Raw genomic sequence first — 20288 nt, forward strand, 5'->3', positions numbered from 1 at the left:
AAGCTCTTAGTACACAGTAACAGCTCAATAATAATAATAATTAGGGTATTTGTTGAGCGCTTATTATGTGCCAGGCACTGTACTAAGCACTAGGGTAGGTATAAGCAAATTGGGTTGGACACAGTCCCTGTCGCACATGGGGCTCACAGTCTTAATACCTACTTTCCAGATGAGGTAACTGAGGCATAGAGAAGTGAAGTGACTTGCCCACAGCAGACATGTGGCAGAGCCGGAAATAGGACTCAAATCCTCTGACTCCCGAGCCCATGTGTTTTCTACTAGGCCAAGCTGCTTCCCCAAATTGAATGAATGAATGAATGAATGAATGAATGAATGAATGAATGCTTCATGCTGCTGCCCGGATTGTCTTTGTCCAGAAATGCTCTGGGCATATTACTCCCCTCCTCAAAAATCTCCAGTGGCTACCAATCAATCTGCGCATCAGGCAGAAACCCCTCACCCTGGGCTTCAAGGCTGTCCATCCCCTGGCCCCCTCCTACCTCACCTCCGTTCTCTCCTTCTACAGCCCAGCCCGCACCCTCCGCTCCTCCGCCGCTAATCTCCTCACCGTACCTCGTTCTCGCCCATCCCGCCATCGACCCCCGGCCCACGTCATCCCCCGGGGCTGGAATGCCCTCCCTCTGCCCATCCGCCAAGCTAGCTCTCTTCCTCCCTTCAAGGCCCTACTGAGACCTCACCTCCTCCAGGAGGCCTTCCCACACTGAGCCCCTTCCTTCCTCTCCCCCTCGTCCCCCTCTCCATCCCCCCATCTTACCTCCTTCCCTTCCCCACAGCACCTGTATATATGTATATATGTTTGTACATACTTATTACTCTATTTATTTATTTTACTTGTACATATCTATTCTATTTATTTTATTTTGTCAGTATGTTTGGTTTTGTTCTCTGTCTCCGCCTTTTAGACTGTGAGCCCACTGTTGGGTAGGGACTGTCTCTATATGTTGCCAACTTGTACTTCCCAAGCGCTTAGTACAGTGCTCTGCACACAGTAAGCGCTCAATAAATATGATTGATGATGATGATGAATGAAAGAATACCCCCTCTCCCCCCGCCACGGCCTCACTGTCCCCTCACACCAAGCCCAGCCCCGTGGGCTTGTTGACTAGTGGGGAGGAGAGCGTTTTTCCAGAAGCGGCCTCCACGAGCCAGCTGCCAGGGCCAAGAGCGGTGGCCCCAAAGGTGTCCCACTGCCACTGGAGACCTCCCAGTTGGTGCAGGGTTGCAGACCCGAGTTGGCGCGTTGGGCTCCCGGGGAGGCCCTGGGTTGCCCATTTTTCAGGCCCATCCAGATGCAACCAATCAATCAATCATATTGAGCGCTTACTGTGTGCAGAGCACTGTACTAAGCGCTTGGGAAGTACAAGTTGGCAACATACAGAGACAGTCCCTACCCAACAGCGGGCTCACAGTCTAGAAATGACTGCTCCATGACAAGCTCCAGGCCCGAGCTCTCCAGAGGGTCGAGCTCCCCGAGAACGCCGCGCCGTGCTGGGAAGTCCGGGACTTTTCTCCGGCCCAGTCAATCCGTCCATCTAACGCCTCCTGCCCGGGCTACCGCACTGCTGCTCCATAAGCAGGGCTTATCTGGGAAAGAATCAATCAATCAATCAATCGTACTTATTGAGCGCTTACTATGTGCAGAGCACTGTACTAAGCGCTTGGGAAGTACAAATTGGCAACACATAGAGACAGTCCCTACCCAACAGTGGGCTCACAGTCTAAAAGGGGGAGACAGAGAACAAAACCAAACATACCAACGAAATAAAATAAATAGGATAGAAATGTACAAGTAAAATAAATAAATAAATAAATAAATAGAGTAATAAATATGTACAACCATATATACATATATACAGGTGCTGTGGGGAAGGAAGGAGGTAAGATGGGGGGATGGAGAGGGGGACGAGGGGGAGAGGAAGGAAGGGGCTCAGTCTGGGAAGGCCTCCTGGAGGAGGTGAGCTCTCAGCAGGGCCTTGAAGGGAGGAAGAGAGCTAGCTTGGCGGATGTCGGGAGGGAGGGCATTCCAGGCCCGGGGGATGACGTGGGCCGGGGGTCGATGGCGGGACAGGCGAAAACGAGGCCTAACGGTGAGGAGATTAGCGGTGGAGGAACGGAGGGTGCGGGCTGGGCAGTAGAAGGAGAGAAGGGATGTGAGGTAGGAGGGGGCGAGGGGATGGACAGCCTTGAAGCCCGAGAAAGAAACGTTCTCGGTGAGCCGGGTAAAGCGCTCTCCCTCCTCTCCTCCTCCCTCTCCTTCCCCTTCTCTCCTCTTTCCTTCCCTCCCCCTTCGTCCCCCACCGCTTTTCCCACCTCCTCCTCTTCCTCCCTTCCTCTCTTCCTCCCTTCCTCGTGTTCCTTGGGCAGGGAGTGAGTGACCCATGGGCAAAAAGAAGGACATGGATCCGTCCGGCCTCAGTTTCTGTCCCCTCAGAGCGGGCGGTCGGCCGTCAGGGGGAGCCCCGCCTGCACAATTCCAGCTCCTTGCACGTTCGCTTGCTGGGTTGGACAGTGCAGTTCTAAGATTTATTAGCTCATGAACCTCTGAGACCGTTTTCATCCCATTCATCTTTTCGCCTCTGCCTCTTAAAGCCATCCAGGGCCGCTCTGTGTTCAGTTCTAGCCCAGGGCACCGAGCTGGATATTTACTGGAAATGTGTTCCTGGGGTGATCATTCATTCTCTCATTCAGTCGTATTTATTGAGCGCTTACTGTGTGCAGGGCACTGGACTAAGCGCTTGGGGAGTACAAGTTGGCAACATATAGAGACAGTCCCTACCCAACAGCGGGCTCACAGTCTAGAAGGGAGAGACAGACAACAAAACAAAACATATTAACAAAATAAAATATATAGAATAAATATGTACAAGTAAAATAGAGTAATAAATATGTACAAACATACATACATATATATATTACTGTGTGCAGAGCACTGTACTAAGCGCTTGGGAAGTACAAGTCGGCAACATATAGAGACAGTCCCTACCCAACAGTGGGCTCACAGTCTAGAAATGACTGCTCCATGACAAGCTCCAGGCCCGAGCTCTCCAGAGGGTCGAGATATATATATATATATAATATATATATATAAAGGTATATATATATATAAAGGTATATATAGATATAAAGGTGCTGTGGGGAGGGGAAGGAGGTAAGGCAGAGGGGAAGGAGGGGGAGAGGAAGAAGGGGGCTCCTTCTCCAACCCTAACCAATCAATGTATTGGTATAAAATACTTTACCTTGCATAGTTACTGAGCACTTACTGTGTGCTGGACATAATAATAATAATAATAATATAATGACATTTATTAAGCACTTACTATGTGCAAAGCACTGTTCTAAGCACTGGTAAAGTTACAAGTTGATCAGGTTGTCCCACAGGGGGCTCACAGTCAATCCCTACTAAGGGCTTGGAAAAGTACAATATAACAGAGTTGGTAGACACGTTCCCGGCCCACAACGTCTAAACATAAAAATAATAGTGGTGGTATTTATTAAGCGCTTACTATGTGCCAGGCACTGTTCTAAGCTCTGGGGTAGATACCAGGTAATCAGGTTGTCCCACGTGGGGCTCGGAGTCTTAATTCCCATTTGACAGATGAGGTAACTGAGGCACAGAGCAGTGAAGTGGCTTGTCCAAGTTCACACAGCAGACAGGTGCCGGAGCTGGGATTAGAACCTATATCCTCTGACTCCCAAGGCCGCGTGCTCTTCCCACTAAGCCACCCTGCTCCTCCTTCTCCTAGTCTAGAGGGGGAGATAGACATTAATATAAATAAATAACGGATAAGTATGTAAGTATTTTGGGGCTGAGAGGAGTAAATAAATGATGCAGCTCTGAGAGCAAGGGGGACATAGAAAGGAGGAGGAGAAGAGGAAATGAGGGCTTAGGGAAGGGCTCTTGAAGGAGATGTGCTTTTAATAAGGCTTTGAAGGTGGGGAGAGTCTGTCCGATATAAAGGGCAAAGGAGTTCCAAACTCGTTTAAAGTAGCAGAATCCAAGAGTTTGTTCTGGCCTTGCGTAGTAGCCTGGGCCCGGACAGGTTAGCCATGTAAGAATGAGGATAAGCTAATGAGTTTTCTCCCCACTGACCTTCCCTCCTGCTGTGGAATCATCATCTCCTTGCTACGCTAAGCTCAGCCAGCCATGCTTCCCAATTTGTTTTGCACCAGGCAGTCTGGTTTGAATGTAGCACCAGATAACTTTACGTCCAGTATTTTCGTACTGAGTTGTTCGGTGATAACTTTATGTCCAGTATTTTCATACTGAGTTGTTTGGCGGCTTTTTTTTAGTGGTATTTGTTAAGAGCTTATTTTGTGCCAGGCACTGTACTAAGCTCTAGGGTTGATACAAGCTAATCATGTTGGACACAGTCCCTGCCCCACATGAGGCTCACAGTCTAGGTAGGAGGGAGTAGTATTTAATCTCCATTTCAATAATAATGGTATTTGTTAAGCACTTACTATGTGTCAGGCACTGTACAGATGAGGGAACTGAGGCACAGAAAAGTGAAATGAGTTGCCCAAGATCACACAGAAGACAAGTAGAGGAGCCACATTAGAACCCAGACCCGTGGCCTCTTTTCATTATTTCATTTCTCTCAATGAGCATCCCAAAATGCGGCCAAATCCCTCTTCTGTCAGACCTGAAACCAGGCCCGGTGGCACCCCACCTCTTTGCAGTTATTCCCAATTGCCAAAGAAATCTCTGGGTACTTGGGCCTGTTCAGTGTTTCAATGGAAGCCAGAAACTTCTCTTTCCCCCGCCTTCTCTAGGGAAGCCCTCGGCCCTGGGATGGACTTTGAGACCCTGGACATACTTCCCAGGTTAAGCCCTGATTCCCAGGGGTGGCCCCAGAGTTTTCCCAGAAGTGCGCTCCTGCCACATCGTCATTAATGGGGTCATAAACTCGTGGCCAGGTGGAAAGGAGCAAGGAATGGGGAGGGAGGCAGGACCTTCTAATCCTCAGTCACCAGGAGCCGTCTTTCATCCACTGAGCTAACCCCCTTACCCTGTCTCCCAACACTGTTGTGGGGAGGAAGGATATGTGCAGAGGGATTGGTGAAATCAGGTCAGATGCCAAGGAAACCACCGAAGGAGACAGTAATGGAAACCCAAGGTGATGAGGCCAGGTGGAAGCGTTCCCTATATAGGGTTCTGTTTTTTTGTTTTGTTTTTTCAATGGTACATATCTGTTCTATTTATTTTATTTTGTTAGTATGTTTGGTTTTGTTCTCTGTCTCCCCCTTTTAGACTGTGAGGCCACTGTTGGGTAGGGACTGTCTCTATATGTTGCCAACTTGTACTTCCCAAGTGCTTAGTACAGTGCTCTGCACACAGTAAGCGCTCAATAAATATGATTGATTGATTGGTATTTAAGCACTTACCACGTGCCAGGTACTACATGTACTGTGCTGGGGTAGATACTTCACTCCTCTGGTGCTAACCTCCTCACTGTGCCTCGTTCTCACCTGTCCCACCGTCGACTCCGGCCCAAGTCCTACCTCTGGCCTGGAATGCCCTCCCTCCTCACATCCACCAAATTAGCACACTTCCCCCCTTCAAAGCCATACTGAAAGCTCACCTCCTCTGGGAGGCCTTCCGAGACTGAGCTCCCCTTTTCCTCTGCTCCTCTTCCCCATCACCCCAACTCCCTCCCTCTGCTCTACCCCCCTCCCCTCCCCACAGCACTTGTGTATATATGCACTTATTTATTATTCTATTTATTTGATTAATGATGTGTGGATATCTATAATTCTATTTATATCGATGCTACTGATGCCTGTCTACTTGTTTGGTTTGGTTTTGTTGTCTGTCTCCCCCCTTCTAGACTGTGAGCCCGTTGTTGGGTAGGGATTGTTTCTATTTGTTGCCTAATTATACTTTCCAAGCATTTGGTACAGTGCTCCGCTTACAGTAAACGCTCAATAAATACGATTGAGTGAATGAATAACTGAATACAAATAATCTGGTTGGGCACAGTACTTGTCCCACATACAGTCTTAATCCCTGTTACACAGATGAAGTAACTGAGGCACAGAGAAGTGAAGTGACTTTCCCAAGGTCACACAGCAGACTTGTGACAGATGTGAGATTAGACCCTAGGTCCTCTGATTCCCAGGCCTGTGTTCTTTCCACTAGGCCATGCTACTTTTCAGCACTGAGGCCTCCCCCTTCCAAGGCGGTAGAATCAGGCCAATGGTCTCCCTTCTAGGGCTCAGGATTTCACAGGACCTTTGTGCCCTTGGTGTTGTGTGAGTTTGGGTGCCTTTATTCATTCATTCATTCAGTCGTATTGAGAGCTTCCTTTGTGCAGAGCACTGTACTAAGCGCCTGGGAAGTACAAATCGGCAACATATAGAGATGGTCCCTACCCGACAGTGTGCTCACAGTATAGAAGAGGAGGGTCTTCTGAGTAGGCAGCTAGTGGAAACCCAGTCTAACAAATGGATTACTGCATCAGCCTCCTCTCTGATCTCCCATCCTCCTGTCTCTCCCCACTATAGTCTATACTTCACTCTGCTGCCTGGATCATCTTTGCGCAGAAACGCTCTGGGCATGTTACTCCCCTCCTCAAAAATCTCCAGTGGCTACCAGTCAACCTACGCACCAGGCAGAAATTACTCACCCTGGGTTTCAAGGCTGTCCATCACCTCGCCCCTTCCTACCTCACCTCCCTTGTCTCCTTCTGCAGCCCAGCCCGAACCCTCCGCTCCTCTGCTGCCGCTAACCTCCTCACTGGGCCTCGTTCTCACCCGTCCCGCCGTCGACCCCCGGCCCACGTCCTCCCCCTGGCCCGGAATGCCCTCCCTCTGCACTTCCGCCAAGCTAGCTCTCTTCCTCCCTTCAAAGCCCTACTGAGAGCTCACCTCTTCCAGGAGGCCTTCCCAGACTGAGCCCCCTCCTTCCTCTCCACCCTCCCCATCCTCCCCACCCTACCTCCTTCCCCTCCCCACAGCACCTGTATATATGTTTGTACAGCTTTATTACTCTATTTATTTTACTTGTACATATTTACTATTCATTTTGTCAGTGATGTGCTTCTAGCTTTACTTCTATTTATTCTGATGACTTGATGCCTGACCACATGTTTTGTTTTATTGTCTGTCTCCTGCTTCTAGAATGTGAGCCCGTTGTTGGGTAGGGACCGTCTCTATATGTTGCCAACTTGTACTTCCCAAGCGCTTAGTACAGTGCTCTGCACACAGTAAGCGCCCAATAAATACTATTGAATGAATGAATGGATGAAATAATCAGTTCTTATTGGGTGAATCCTCTCTGTTAGAAGAGAGAACCTGTAATTTGGTTGCCCTTTTAGTTGTTCATTCATTCAATCGTATTTATTGAGTGCTTACTGTGTGCAGAGCACTGCACCAAGCGCTTAAGCAGAGTATTTTTATTCAGTGAACACCTGACAGATTTCATCTTTTCAGCATTACTGGAGTTAAGCGATCATCAGCAGTTTTCCCAATTGGAAGGTCTCCCTATATCCAAAAAGTAAGACTCACAGTCTGCTCAGGTTGAAGCGGAAATTTGCCTTGAGCACATTCGTTCTGGTTTCTTCAAAATTTTCTGAGCTTTTCTATCAGTGAAAGTGTTTTATTAACCACTCCTAATCCTAGAATAACTAGCAAATGGGCAGGGCCCCTGCTCCCAAGGAGCCAAGGAATTTGGTCAGCTTCACCTTCTTTGGGGTTGAACAAAATAGATTTGTTTTCTAGACTTGCCTTGATCCAGGCTTTTATCAGCAGGGGAAAATCGTTTTCTGTTCTGTTCAGTAGAAAAGGCGATTACCAAAGAGTGGTAAATACTGTGATAGGGACCGCGGTGAGCAAAGATTATACTGAATCAACCATTTCTAAACCTTCTTACACTGGAAAATGGCTCATTTGTACCCCAGCTTTCTCTTCTCTTCCTATTCTAAATTCATTTTTTTGGAATGAAATCTTATACCTGTTCTGAGTCTCCAAGAGTTGAGTATTGAAGACTTTGTAAAGAAACAGACATTTCTGATTTATGGCTACATTTTATATTGTATCTCTGCAGTGGTTTCAAGATAGCTGCACGGCTCTCTTTAAAGGTTTGCCAATCAGATGATTCTAGCCATAGTTTCTAGAGGAACTGTATTCCTTGACTTAACAACCTTTTCTCTTTCACTGCTTGTGTTCTTTCAGGATTTTTTTTTCACTTGACATTTGCAGGTGGAATAAGCTTGCTATTTCCATCTGTCAAAGGACAGTTTTCTGAATTTTTCACTGTGTAGAATTTCTGCCCTTTAAGTGATTCATAGACTATTCCTTATGAGGCAGTACATCCTTTCCAGTTTCTGCCAATGCTTTTGGACCCAACGAATCCATCTGTAGTTCATAGTTTTGTAGTCATTTAGTTAATCATAATCCCTGTTTGCCGCACGTGACTGTTATAGGCAAAATTCATTCTGGGTGCAGTTGTCCTGTCTCCAAAGCAGGGAGGCCTGGGAGGTGGCCTATGAAAACTCAACTTATCTAGGCTTTGAAATAATAATAATAATAATGGCACTTACTGTGTGCCAGACCCTGTACTAAGCTCTGGGGTAGATACGAGCAAATGGGATTGGACACAGTCCCTGTCCCATATGGGGCTCACAGTCGTAATCCCCGTTTTACAGATGAGGTAATAATAATAATAGTGGTGGCATTTGTTAAGCTCTTCCTATGTGCCAAGCACCGTTCTAAGCACTGGGGTAGGTACAAGGTAATCAGGTTGTCCCACGTGGGGCTCACAGTCTTCATCCCCATTTTACGGCTGAAGAAACGGAGGCGCAGAGAACTTAAGTGATTTGCCAAGGTCACACAGCTGACAAGTGGTGGAACCGGGATTAGAACCCAGGCCCTCTGACTCCCAAGCCACAACCTTTTCTCCGACTGTTGCCACTAAGCCACGCTGTAATTGAGGCACAGAGAAGAGAAGCGACTTGCCCGAGGTCACCCAGCAGACAAGTGGCAGAGCCGGGATTAGAATCCAGGCCCAGGCACTATCCACTAGGCAACGCTGCTTCTCACGCTGCTCCTCGATAGTCTCTGGAAGATGAGGCTCTTTCAGGGGCCATCCAGAAGTTTTCAGGCTTTGATATGTGTGGTTCAGTCACCCTCTCTGGGATGATGTAACTGTATGAACCAGTGCTTTGATCACCCTTAAACTGGAGACGTAAGCAAGTGTGATGCCAACTTTCCCAGAACCGGCTCTTGCACTGCACTGTTTTCCAGCTGTACAGTATTTCAAGGAGTTGGAAAGTCCTTAGTGGCTTTCCAGGCTCTTATCTTAATCACCGTTTTGCCCCGTGGATGGTGTTTTAAGCTTGTGTCCGTTTCTAGGACGCCCCCGATGGGGTGGGTCTAGAGGGCCCCACGTACTGGCTGTTGGCTGCTGGGCCACGCCAAGTGTTCAGCCGCAGCTTCTATTTCTGCAGGTCTGAGAACCACCAAGAATGCCTGCCAGAGGTCAGATGTCTTCAAGTGACTCTCCGTTATGGCTGAATTCAAAAATCCCCGACTCGATCACGGGCAGCGAAGGAGCAGGGAATGAGCCGAAAGGAAGAGACAGTGAACGTGAAGGCGATAATCAGCAGTGGGGCTTTACCAGGGATATGCCAACTTCCTTTTCGCTGAATCTAAAGTGGGGTTTCTGCAGACCCTGGGGAAAGCTGGGTGCCCAGTTCTCTTTGGCAGCAAGTGGCTCCCAGTTCCAGGGCAAGGAAATGAAGGCGGACCATAAAGGGGTATTATATGGGACCCATTTGGGGGTTGATTGGGTCATGGAACTCCTCTTGCTGTGCACCTGATTTCATTCCTGACAGTGGCACAGGGCAGGATGGAGGATGGCACAGGCAGTCTGGTGGGTGGCACAGGACCCTCTGGAGAGGGTCACAGGGCAGCCTGGAGGATGGCACAGGGCAGTCTGGAAAGTGGCACAGGGTAGCCTGGAGAGTGATACAGGACAGCCTATTTATTGAGTGGCACGGAGAAGCCTATGGAGTGGCACGGGGCAACCGTGAGGGTGGCACAGGGTAGCCTGGAGAGAGGCACGGGGCAGCCTGTTAGGTGGTGCCGGGCAGCCAACATCGTGATGCAGTGTAATCTGTGCAGTGGTTCAGTATGGATAATAATAATAATAAAGATGGTATTTGTTAAGTGCTTACCATGTGTGAAGCACTGTTCTAAGCACTGGGGGGGTGGATACAAAGGTGATCAGTTTTTAGACTGTGAGCCCACTATTGGGTAGGGACTGTCTCTATATGTTGCCAACTTGTACTTCCCAAGCACTTAGTACAGTGCTCTGCACACAGTAAGTGCTCAGTAAATATGATTGATGATGATGATCAGGTTGTCCCACGTGGGGCTCCCAGTCTTAATCCCCATTTGACGGATGAGGTAACTGAGGACAGAGAAGTGAAGTGACTTGCCAAAAGTCACACAGCTGACAAGTGGCGGGGACAGGATTAGAATCAATCAGTCAATCGTATTTATTGAGCGCTTACTGTGTGCAGAGCACTGTACTAAGCGCTTGGGAAGTACAAGTTAGAACCCACAACCTCTGACTCCCAAGCACGGGCTCTCTTCCACTGAGCCACGCTGCTTCTCTGGATGTCTGAAGACGAAGAGGTGACCAGCCGGGGAAGGACCCGATGAGAAACTATACTGCAAAACCACAATGTCTTGCACAGCTTAGGGCCACGGTGAGCGCTTGCCTTAAGTGCAACCAAAAACATTAAAAATGGAAAGGAGGGGTAGACTTTCAATCAATCAATCAATCGTATTTATTGAGCACTTACTGTGTGCAGAGCACTGTACTAAGCGCTTGGGAAGTACAAGTTGGCAACATATAGAGACGGTCCCTACCCAACAGTGGGCTCACAGTCTAGAAAGAGCAAAGCCTACAGGAGGTCATTTAAGGAATCTGTTTCCATTACCGTCATCCATTTTCCATTCTTTAGGGATTTGGCTTGATTTGTTAGTTATAACGTTCGCTACATGCTTACCATGTGCCAGCACTGTGCTAAGTCCTGAGGTTAATACAACGTATTTAGATGAGACCCAATCCCCCTCTCCCAAGGAGCTTAGAAAATGTGACTGCAAAAGTAACCACAAGATGCACTTTAGTTAAAAAGAGAACTCTTAAATTATACTGCTAATATGTGGTATTTTGATATTCAGAAAATCCTCCAGGGGTTTCTACGGTAGTCCATTTTTCTCTCCCGTAAGCCACTATTTTAATTAAACCAAAATGTGTTTATCTTGAAATCATTTGTTGAACTATCAGTCCTGTTTTGACTGCAATGAGTATTTCAACTTGTAAGCTGATGTTTCTTTGTATTCTAACATCTCGAATGGCGATATCAGATAGTCTGTATTCCATCTTCACTACTGAATGAGCTGAAGCTTTCTATTTTAGTACTTATCAGAGGATTGTTAAAACAGCAATTAATTCTCCTCCATCCCTGCCCCTTTGCGGGATTATTTCACAGCACCAACACAATACCCAGGCAGAATACAAAGATCTGAATGATTGCAGCTTGTCTGATAGAGTCAAAAGGATCTGTGATGCTCTTGGCATAAGAGCAGGCATTTAACAGAGAACCGGATTGCGGCTGGGGAAAAACAGCCCGATGGATTCCGGAGTTCTGTGGCAGCGCTGGGAATGTAAGCACATTACGGGCAGTGAACGTGTCTGCTAATAGATATAGTACATATCTATTCTATTTTATTTTGTTAGTGTGTTTGATTTTGTTCTCTGTCTCCCCCTTTTAGACTGTGAGCCCACTGTTGGGTAGGGACTGTCTCTATATGTTGCCAACTTGTACTTCCCAAGTGCTTAGTACAGTGCTCTGCACACAGTAAGCACTCAATAAATACGATTGATGATGATGATGATGCTAATTCTGTTATATTGTGCTCTCCCAAGCTCTCCAGCACTTAGTGCAGTGCCTGGCACGTATCTTGTCTTATACTGTCAAGTCATCTCCGACCCGTAGCGACGCCATGGATGCATTTCTCTCAGAATGCCCCGCTCTCCATCTGCAGTCGTTCTTGTAGTGTACCCATAGAGTTTCCTTGGTAAAAATACAGAAGCGGTTTACCATTGCCTCCTTCCATACAGTAAACCTGAGTCTCCACCCTCTACTCTCTCCTGCATCGTTGCTGCCCAGAACAGGTGAGTTTTGACTTGTAGCAGATTGCCTGCCACTCGCCAACCGTTGGCCAAGCTAGGAATGAAATGGACAGGCCTCTGCTTGACTCTTTCTCCCGTAGTCAAGACTGGTAGAGTACTGGAAACTCTCCGGGTGCAACTGTTTAGTGTTGTCTTGCACTCTCCCAAGCGCTTAGTACAGGGCTCTGCCTACAGTAAGTGCCCAATAAATAGGATCGAATGAATAAGTGAACCATTATGCGCAGGAATGCAAAGTGTGGCGGTTCGACTGATGCCACCAGGAGGGTGGGGATTAAATGGGGATGGCCTACGAGGAACAGCTGGATTTTTAGGAGGCTTTGAAGGTGGCGAGGGATGGGGCTGGCAGATTTGAGGAGGGGGCGAGGGGGTCTGCGGCAGGTCAAGAGGAAAGGTCAGCTAGGAGGATTGTGTGGGAGGGCTGTCAAGGGTAAACTCTTGGCGTCGTTGGAGAAGAGAGGTGGTTGTTTTGTTGTCTGTCTCCCCCTTCTAGACCATGAGCCCGCTGTTGGGTAGGGACCGTCTCTATATGTTGCCAACTTGTACTCCCCAAGCGCTTAGTACAGTGCTCTGCACACAGTAAGCACTCAATAAATACGATTGAATGAATGAATGAATGAACTGTGAGCCCATTGTTGGGTAGAGACCGTCTCTATATGTTGCCAACTTGCACTTCCCAAGCTCTTAGTACAGTGCTCTACACATAGTAAGTGCTCAATAAATACTATTGAATGAATGAATGAATGAACCCTGAAAGGGGCCTGGCACATAGTAAGGGCTTAATAAATAACATTATTAGTAGTAGTAGTACAGTGCTCTGCATGCAGTGCTCAGTAAATGCCATCGATTGATGATTGACGTGGCCAGTGCTACAGAGCCAACCCTCATGTTCTGACTGTGAGCCCACTGTTGGGTAGGGACTGTCTCTATATGTTGCCAACTTGTACTTCCCAAGTGCTTAGTACAGTGCTCTGCACACAGTAAGCGCTCAATAAATACGATTGATTGATTGATTGATTCTGAGACTACTTCTGACTACAAGAGAAGGGTAGAAGGAAGAGTTCTCATGGCATGGGTCAATCACTTTGCCCCCTCCTACCTCACTCCTCACTGCTTTCCTACCACAATCCAGCCCCCGCACTGATCCTCTAATGCCAACACACTCCCTATTCCTTTATTTCATCTATCAAACTGCTGACCTCTGGCCCAAGTCCTGCCTCTGGCCTAGAATGCCTTTCCCCTTCTTATCCAACAGACAATCACTCTCCCTGCCTTCAAAGCCATATGAAGACACATCTCCACCAAGAGGCCTTCCCTGACTAGGCCCTCATTTCCTCTTCTCTCACTCCCTTCTGTGTCATTCATTCATTCAGTCATATTTATTGAGTGCTTACTGTGTGCAGAGCACTGTACTAAGCGCTTGGGGAGTACAAGTAGAAAACATATAGAGATGGCCCCTACCCAACAACGGGCTCACAGTCTAAAAGGGGGAGACAGACAACAAAACAAAACATGTAGACAGGTGTCAAAATCATCAGAACAGATAGAATTAAAGCCACATGCACATCATTAACAAAATAAATAGAATAGTAAATATGTACAAGTAAATAGTAAATATGTGTCACCCTTGCACTTGGATTTTCACACTTTATTCACCCCTCAGCAACACAGCACTTATGTACGTGTCTGTAATTATTTTTATTAATGTCTGTCTCTTCCTCTAGACTATAAATTGAATAGTAAATATGTACAAGTAAATAGTAAATATGTGGCACCCTTGCACTTGGATTTTCACCCTTTAGTCACCCCTCAGCGACACAGCACTTATGTACGTATCTGTAATTATTTTTATTAATGTCTGTCTCTTCCTCTAGACTATAAGTTGAATAGTAAATATGTACAAGTAAATAGTAAATATGTGGCACCCTTGCACTTGGATTTTCACCCTTTAGTCACCCCTCAGCGACACAGCACTTATGTACGTATCTGTAATTATTTATATTAATGTCTGTCTCTTCCTCTAGACTATAAGTTGAATAGTAAATATGTACAAGTAAATAGTAAATATGTGGCACCCTTGCACTTGGATTTTCACCCTTTAGTCACCCCTCAGCGACACAGCACTTATGTACGTATCTGTAATTATTTTTATTAATGTCTGTCTCTTCCTCTAGACTATAAGTTGAATAGTAAATATGTACAAGTAAATAGTAAATATGTGGCACCCTTGCACTTGGATTTTCACCCTTTAGTCACCCCTCAGCGACACAGCACTTATGTACGTATCTGTAATTATTTATATTAATGTCTGTCTCTTCCTCTAGACTATAAGTTGAATAGTAAATATGTACAAGTAAATAGTAAATATGTGGCACCCTTGCACTTGGATTTTCACCCTTTATTCACCCCTCAGCAACACAGCACTTATGTACGTATCTGTAATTATTTATATTAATGTCTGTCCCTTCCTCTGGACTGTAAGCTGGTTGTGGGCAGGGAACATGTCCACCAACTCTGTTGTAGTCTCGCAAGCGCATTGTACAGTGTCCAGCACACAGTGAGCGCTCATTAAATACGACTGATAACTGCTTGATAATCAAAGGGCAAGGTTATAGTAGAAGGCGGTGACTGTATCTCTGTGGGACTTTCATGAATATCGTTTTGTTTTTCAGGCCCGAAAGCCGAAGGGGAAGAGTCACCAGTGTAAAATCCAAAGGTGAGTAAAATCCCTGTCGCCATTTTAAGTCTTCCCTTGATCCCGTTTGCCTTGCCTCTCGTTGCGGGATCAGAGCCGTGTTCCAAAGTAGTAAAAACCCAGCTGTTAGAGCGGTCGGCATTGAGCATCCCCAAATTCTATTCATTCGGTCTATTTATTGAGCCTTTATTGTGTGCAGGAGCACTGTTCTAAGTGCTTGGGAGAGTACAGTGTGCTTTGCACATAGTAAGTGCTTAACAAATACCATCATTATTATTATTATTATTATTACTATTACAATAGAACAATAAATAGACACATTCCCTGCCCAAAACGAACGTGCAATCTAGAGGGCGTGGAAATTCTACTGCGTGTATTTCCAGGGTGGCTGTTTGCCCAGCTTGCCCTCTAAACTGTAAGCTCCCTATGGGCAGGGAACACGTCTACCAACTCTGTTGTATCATACGTTCTCAAGCACTTAGTGCAGTGCTCTGCACACAGTAAGCGCTCAGTAAATACGATCGATTAGCAGCCCCGGCAATTTTGTTGTCTGCTCTCCCACAAGCCCCTCATAAGTGGCCCCTTTAAGACTGTGAGCCCACTGTTGGGTAGGGACTGTCTCTATATGTTGCCAATTTGTACTTCCCAAGCGCTTAGTATAGTGCTCTGCACATAGTGAGCGCTCAATAAATACGATTGATGATGATGATGATAAGTGGGCTACCAGTGGGCTTTGCAGTTCCACCCCCGGGCCAAGCCCTGGCGGGTCATCCGGCCCCAAATTGGGCCAGGGGGGCACCCTCAGCCTTGGAGAGTTCGTCTGGGCTTTTAGCCCCCTGTTCCCAGCCCGGATCTCACAGAGCAAGAAAGGAGGTTTGGTAATAATAATAATAATAATAATAATAATAATAATAATAATAATAGTGGCATTTATTAAGCACTTACTATGTGCAAAGCACTGTTCTAAGCACTGGGGACGTTTCAAGGTGATCAGGTTGTCCCACGGAGGGGTCACAGTCTTAATCCCCATTTCACAGATGAGGTAACAAGCACAGAGAAGCTAAGTGACTTGCCCAAAGTCACACAGCTGACAAGTGGCAGAGCCGGGATTTGAACCCATGACATCTGACTCCAATCAATCAATCATATTTATTGAGCGCTTACTGTGTGCAGAGCACTGTACTAAGCGCTTGGGAAATACAAGTTGGCAACATATAGAGACAGTCCCTACCCAACAGTGGGCTCACAAGCCTGGGCTCTTTCCACTGAGCCACGCTGCTTCCCGAGGTTGTCCCACGTGGGGCTCACAGTCTTAATCCCCATTTTCCAGATGAGGGAACTGAGGCACAGAGAAGTGAAGTGACTTGCCCAAAGTCACACAGCTGCCAAGTGGCGGAGCCAGAATCAGAACCCACGACCTCAGCCTTCCAAGCCCGTGCTTTTTCCACTAAGCCCCGCCGCTGTTCAGCCCGTATATTTTAGAGGGAAAGAAATCCGCCGCTGAAATCAGACCTCTGGTTAGGAGCTAATTTAGTTATGAAAAACTCTTCTACAGGAACAAACACTCAAGAGAAATAACCCATCCTCAGGTCCCCTTATTTTTCTTCCTGTTTTCCATTTTCAGAGTCAGGGCACGTCACTTTATCTCTGTCAATGAAAGAGGCAGCCTGCCTTTTCTTTATTGCCGAGTGAATCGCACCAGCCCACCAAGCCAGACTCATAAAACCCTCCTGAGATAAGGCAGGGCTGGAAGGGGGGGCGGGGGGATGTATGTGTGCATGCGTGTGTACACACGTGTGCGCACACCTGCACTTCCAAACGGTTAAATATAAACCAGGCAGCGTGTTAAGTTTCATCCCGGCCAACGGTATCCAGAAAGTGGCCGGTGGTCTTCCCTGGCCCTTAGGGAACTCGGTGACCTCTGAGAGAGGAGCGAAGGTGCCCGCAGCCCTCCATAAGCTTGCCGTCGCCAGCTGCTCTTTTCACCATGATGTTGCTCCAGCTCCGGCCCCAACCCTGGGATGCAATCAGCTCACACCCGGCACCTCTAGGAACTCCAGATAATAATAATAATAATAATTGTGGTCTCTGTTAAGCATTTACTGTGTGCCAGGCACTGTACTAAACGTAAAGTTAGATACAAGTCTATCTGGTTGAATACAGTCCCTGTCCCACATGGGGCTCACAGTCTCAATCCCCGTTTTACAGATGAGGTAACTGAGGCACGGAGAAGTGAAGTGACTTGCCCAGGGTCAGGCAGCAGGCATATGGTGACTCCCAAGCTCATGCTGTATCCTTTAAGCCACGCTGCTTCCCATGTCGCAGCGTGATATCGCAGCGCTGCTTCCCGTATTGCAGAGAAGCAGCGTGGCTCGGTGGACAGAGCCCAGGCTTTGGAGTCAGAGGTCATGGGTTCAAATCCCTGCTCCGCCGGTTGTCAGCTGTGTGACTTTGGGCAAGTCACTTCACTTCTCTGGGCCTCAGTTACCTCATCTGTAAAATGGGGATTAAGATTGTGAGTGAGCCCCACATGGGACAACCTGATCGCCTTGTAATCCCCCAGTGCTTAGAACAGTGCTTTGCACATAGTAAGCGCTTAACAAATGCCATCATCATCATCATCATCATCGTCCCACCAGTTGCCTCATGCACACCGCTTCCTCCCAAACCCCCTCAAGCATCCTGTTACATGCACACCACAGGCCAGTTAAGGATAGTTGATGGTTTATCCCAATCCATGAGGATGATGTCCATGAGGGCACTTGACTCCTCCAAGCATTCCAAGTGGCTCAGTTGGATACAGTCCAACTCCCCCTCCTCCCCCTCTCCATCCCTCCCACCTTACCTCCTTCCCCTCCCCACAGCACCTGTATATATGTACATATGTTTGTATGTATTGATTACTCTATTTTATTTGTACATATTTATTCTATTTATTTTATTTTGTTAATATGTTTTGTTTTGTTCTCTGTCTCCCCCTTCTAGACTGTGAGCCCACTGTTGGGTAGGGACCGTCTCTATATGTTGCCAACTTGGACTTCCCAAGCGCTTAGTACAGTGCTCTGCACACAGTAAGCGCTCAATAAATACGATTGAATGAATGAATGAATGAATACAGTCCAGGGATGGATGGACTACGCCTTTGACCCAGGTTGGCATTGCTCTTAATTGCTGTTTAATTATTCATATTTATCGAGCACTTACTGTGTTTTAGGAGAATACTATATAACAGTTGGTCATTTACAACGGGCTTACAGCGCTACATTGCGCCAAAACCCTCAAGAACGTAGTGCTGGATTTAGTCTTTCAATCAAAGATATTTATTGAGCACTTACTGTGTGCAGAGCACTGGATTGAGTGCTTGGGAGAGCACGGAAGGTGTAGGTGATCCCTTCATGCAAGAAGCGTACAGACTAGAGGGGGAGACCAACATTAAAATCACTTACTGATGGAGGTACACACTAAAGTCTTTTAGACTGTGAGCCCAATGTTGGGTAGGGACTGTCTCTATATGTTGCCAATTTGTACTTCCCAAGCGCTTAGTACAGTGGTCTGCACATAGTAAGCGCTCAATAAATATGATTGATTGATTGATTGATTTAGTCACTTGTCACTTCAAGGATTTGCTTTTTTTTGTCCTTGTAGCTTTCTGGGGTGAATCAGATGACAGCAACTCAGACATCGAAGCTGCTCTGCGTCCTCAAACTCACAATACATCTACTGACGATTTTGGAGACTTCTATGATTAAAAATATGATTGCCTTTGGGAAATGAAAAGATTTTAAATAAACCATGTGCATTTTCTGAAGTGGCGTGGGCTTTGCATGTGTCCACTCATTTGATTTGAGTTTTGAATCAAGCGACTCTATTAAGGTTCGTCATAATTCAGCATTCGGGGGCCACAGGCAGCATTTTCGGCTCCCACAAAGATTCGAGGTTATGATATTACCTAAAATTAGGCTAATCCAGCCTGGAAAAGGAACATTTTCACCTGAGAATAAGGCAATCTCTATTAAGTAGTTCCCAACTGATATAAAGCAAATCATGATTGTTTCATCCTTCTCTTTCACTTTACCAAGATCACAGGGAACACCTATCTTTTCAACCCTTGGAGAGTATTCACACACATTTTAGATAAATTATGTTCATTAATGAATGAGCCCCCCTTTTCCTCTGCTCTTCCTCCCTCCCTCTGCTCTATTCCCCTCTCCACCCCACGGCACTTGTGTATATAGGTACATGTTTATGATTCTATTTATTTTATTAATGATGTGTGTATGTCCACCATTCTATTGATTTATATTGATGCCTGTTCACTTGTTTTGATGTCTGTCTCCCCGCTTCTAGATTGTGAGCCCATTACTGGGTAAGGATTGTAGATTGTGAGCCCACTGTTGGGTAAGGATTGTCTCTATCTGTTGAATTGTACTTTCCAAGCGCTTACTACAGTGCTCTGCACACAGTAAGCGCTCAATACATACGACTGAATGAATAACGTTCCTGTGAGAAACTTTCTTCCCCGCTCTATGATTCATTCAAGTTCTTTCTAGAATTTCCAAAGAACGCACGGTCTACTGATTTATATTGAAGCCTGTTTACTTGTTCTGATGTCTGTCTCCCTGCTTCTAGATTGGGAGCACGTTGTTGGGTAAGGATTGTCTCTATCTGTTGAATTGTACTTTCCAAGCGCTTAGTACAGTGCTCTGCACACAGTCAGCGCTCAATAAATACGATTGAATGAATGAATGAATTAATCCCCTTTTAGACCTCAATGAAGAATGTATCTGTGGTTTCCAAGCCCCGGATGTTGGTAGTTAGGTGTTATATCATTTATTGAGCACTTACTACGTGCTGGGGTGGATATGAAGTTCGTGAGAGCAAAGTACAGTCCTTGCCCCACTCAGAATAGTGATGATATTTATTAAGCGCTTACTATGTGCAAAGCACTGTTCTAAGCGCTGGGGGGGGGATACAAGGTGATCAGGTTGTCCCATGTGGGGCTCACAGTCAATCCCCATTTTACAGATAAGGTAATTGAGGCACAGAGAAGTTAAGTGATTTGTCCAAAGTCACACAGTCGCTGTGGGAGAGCCAGGATTAGAACCCATGACCTCTGACTCCCAAGCCTGGGCTCTTTCCACTGAGAACTCACCATCTGTTTGATTCCCCAGAGCTTCTTTGCCTCGGTAGTCAACAGAATTTACTGCTGATCCACTGAGTAAAGCATTTTGTGGTTGGCTGGAAGAAGAAAGGAACACCGACCATCTTTGGCAGAGAAAGGACAGACATCATCATCATCATCATCATCATCAATCATATTTATTGAGCACTTACTATGTGCAGAGCACTGTACTAAGCGCTTGGGAAGTA

The 20288-nt window shown here is 46.5% G+C and overlaps 1 protein-coding gene across 5 annotated transcripts in view; it reads left to right on the forward strand.

Annotated features, from left to right (window-relative positions):
• KIZ (kizuna centrosomal protein) overlaps nt 1-18727 on the forward strand; it is a 174640-nt gene extending 155913 nt beyond the window's left edge. For 4 of the 5 annotated variants that reach the window (XM_038743257.1, XM_038743261.1, XM_038743258.1 and 1 more), the window contains 2 exons: nt 14896-14939; nt 18564-18727. In XM_038743257.1, coding sequence (XP_038599185.1) covers nt 14896-14939; nt 18564-18667 — 148 coding nt within the window. In that variant the 3' untranslated portion in view covers nt 18668-18727. The remainder of the gene's footprint in view (nt 1-14895; nt 14940-18563) is intronic. The other variant, XR_005449437.1, reaches the window with a different exon arrangement.
• The last annotated feature ends 1561 nt before the right edge of the window (nt 18728-20288 follow it).

Source organism: Tachyglossus aculeatus, chromosome 1 (assembly GCF_015852505.1).
Source record: "Tachyglossus aculeatus isolate mTacAcu1 chromosome 1, mTacAcu1.pri, whole genome shotgun sequence".
NCBI classification, from domain to species: domain Eukaryota; kingdom Metazoa; phylum Chordata; class Mammalia; order Monotremata; family Tachyglossidae; genus Tachyglossus; species Tachyglossus aculeatus.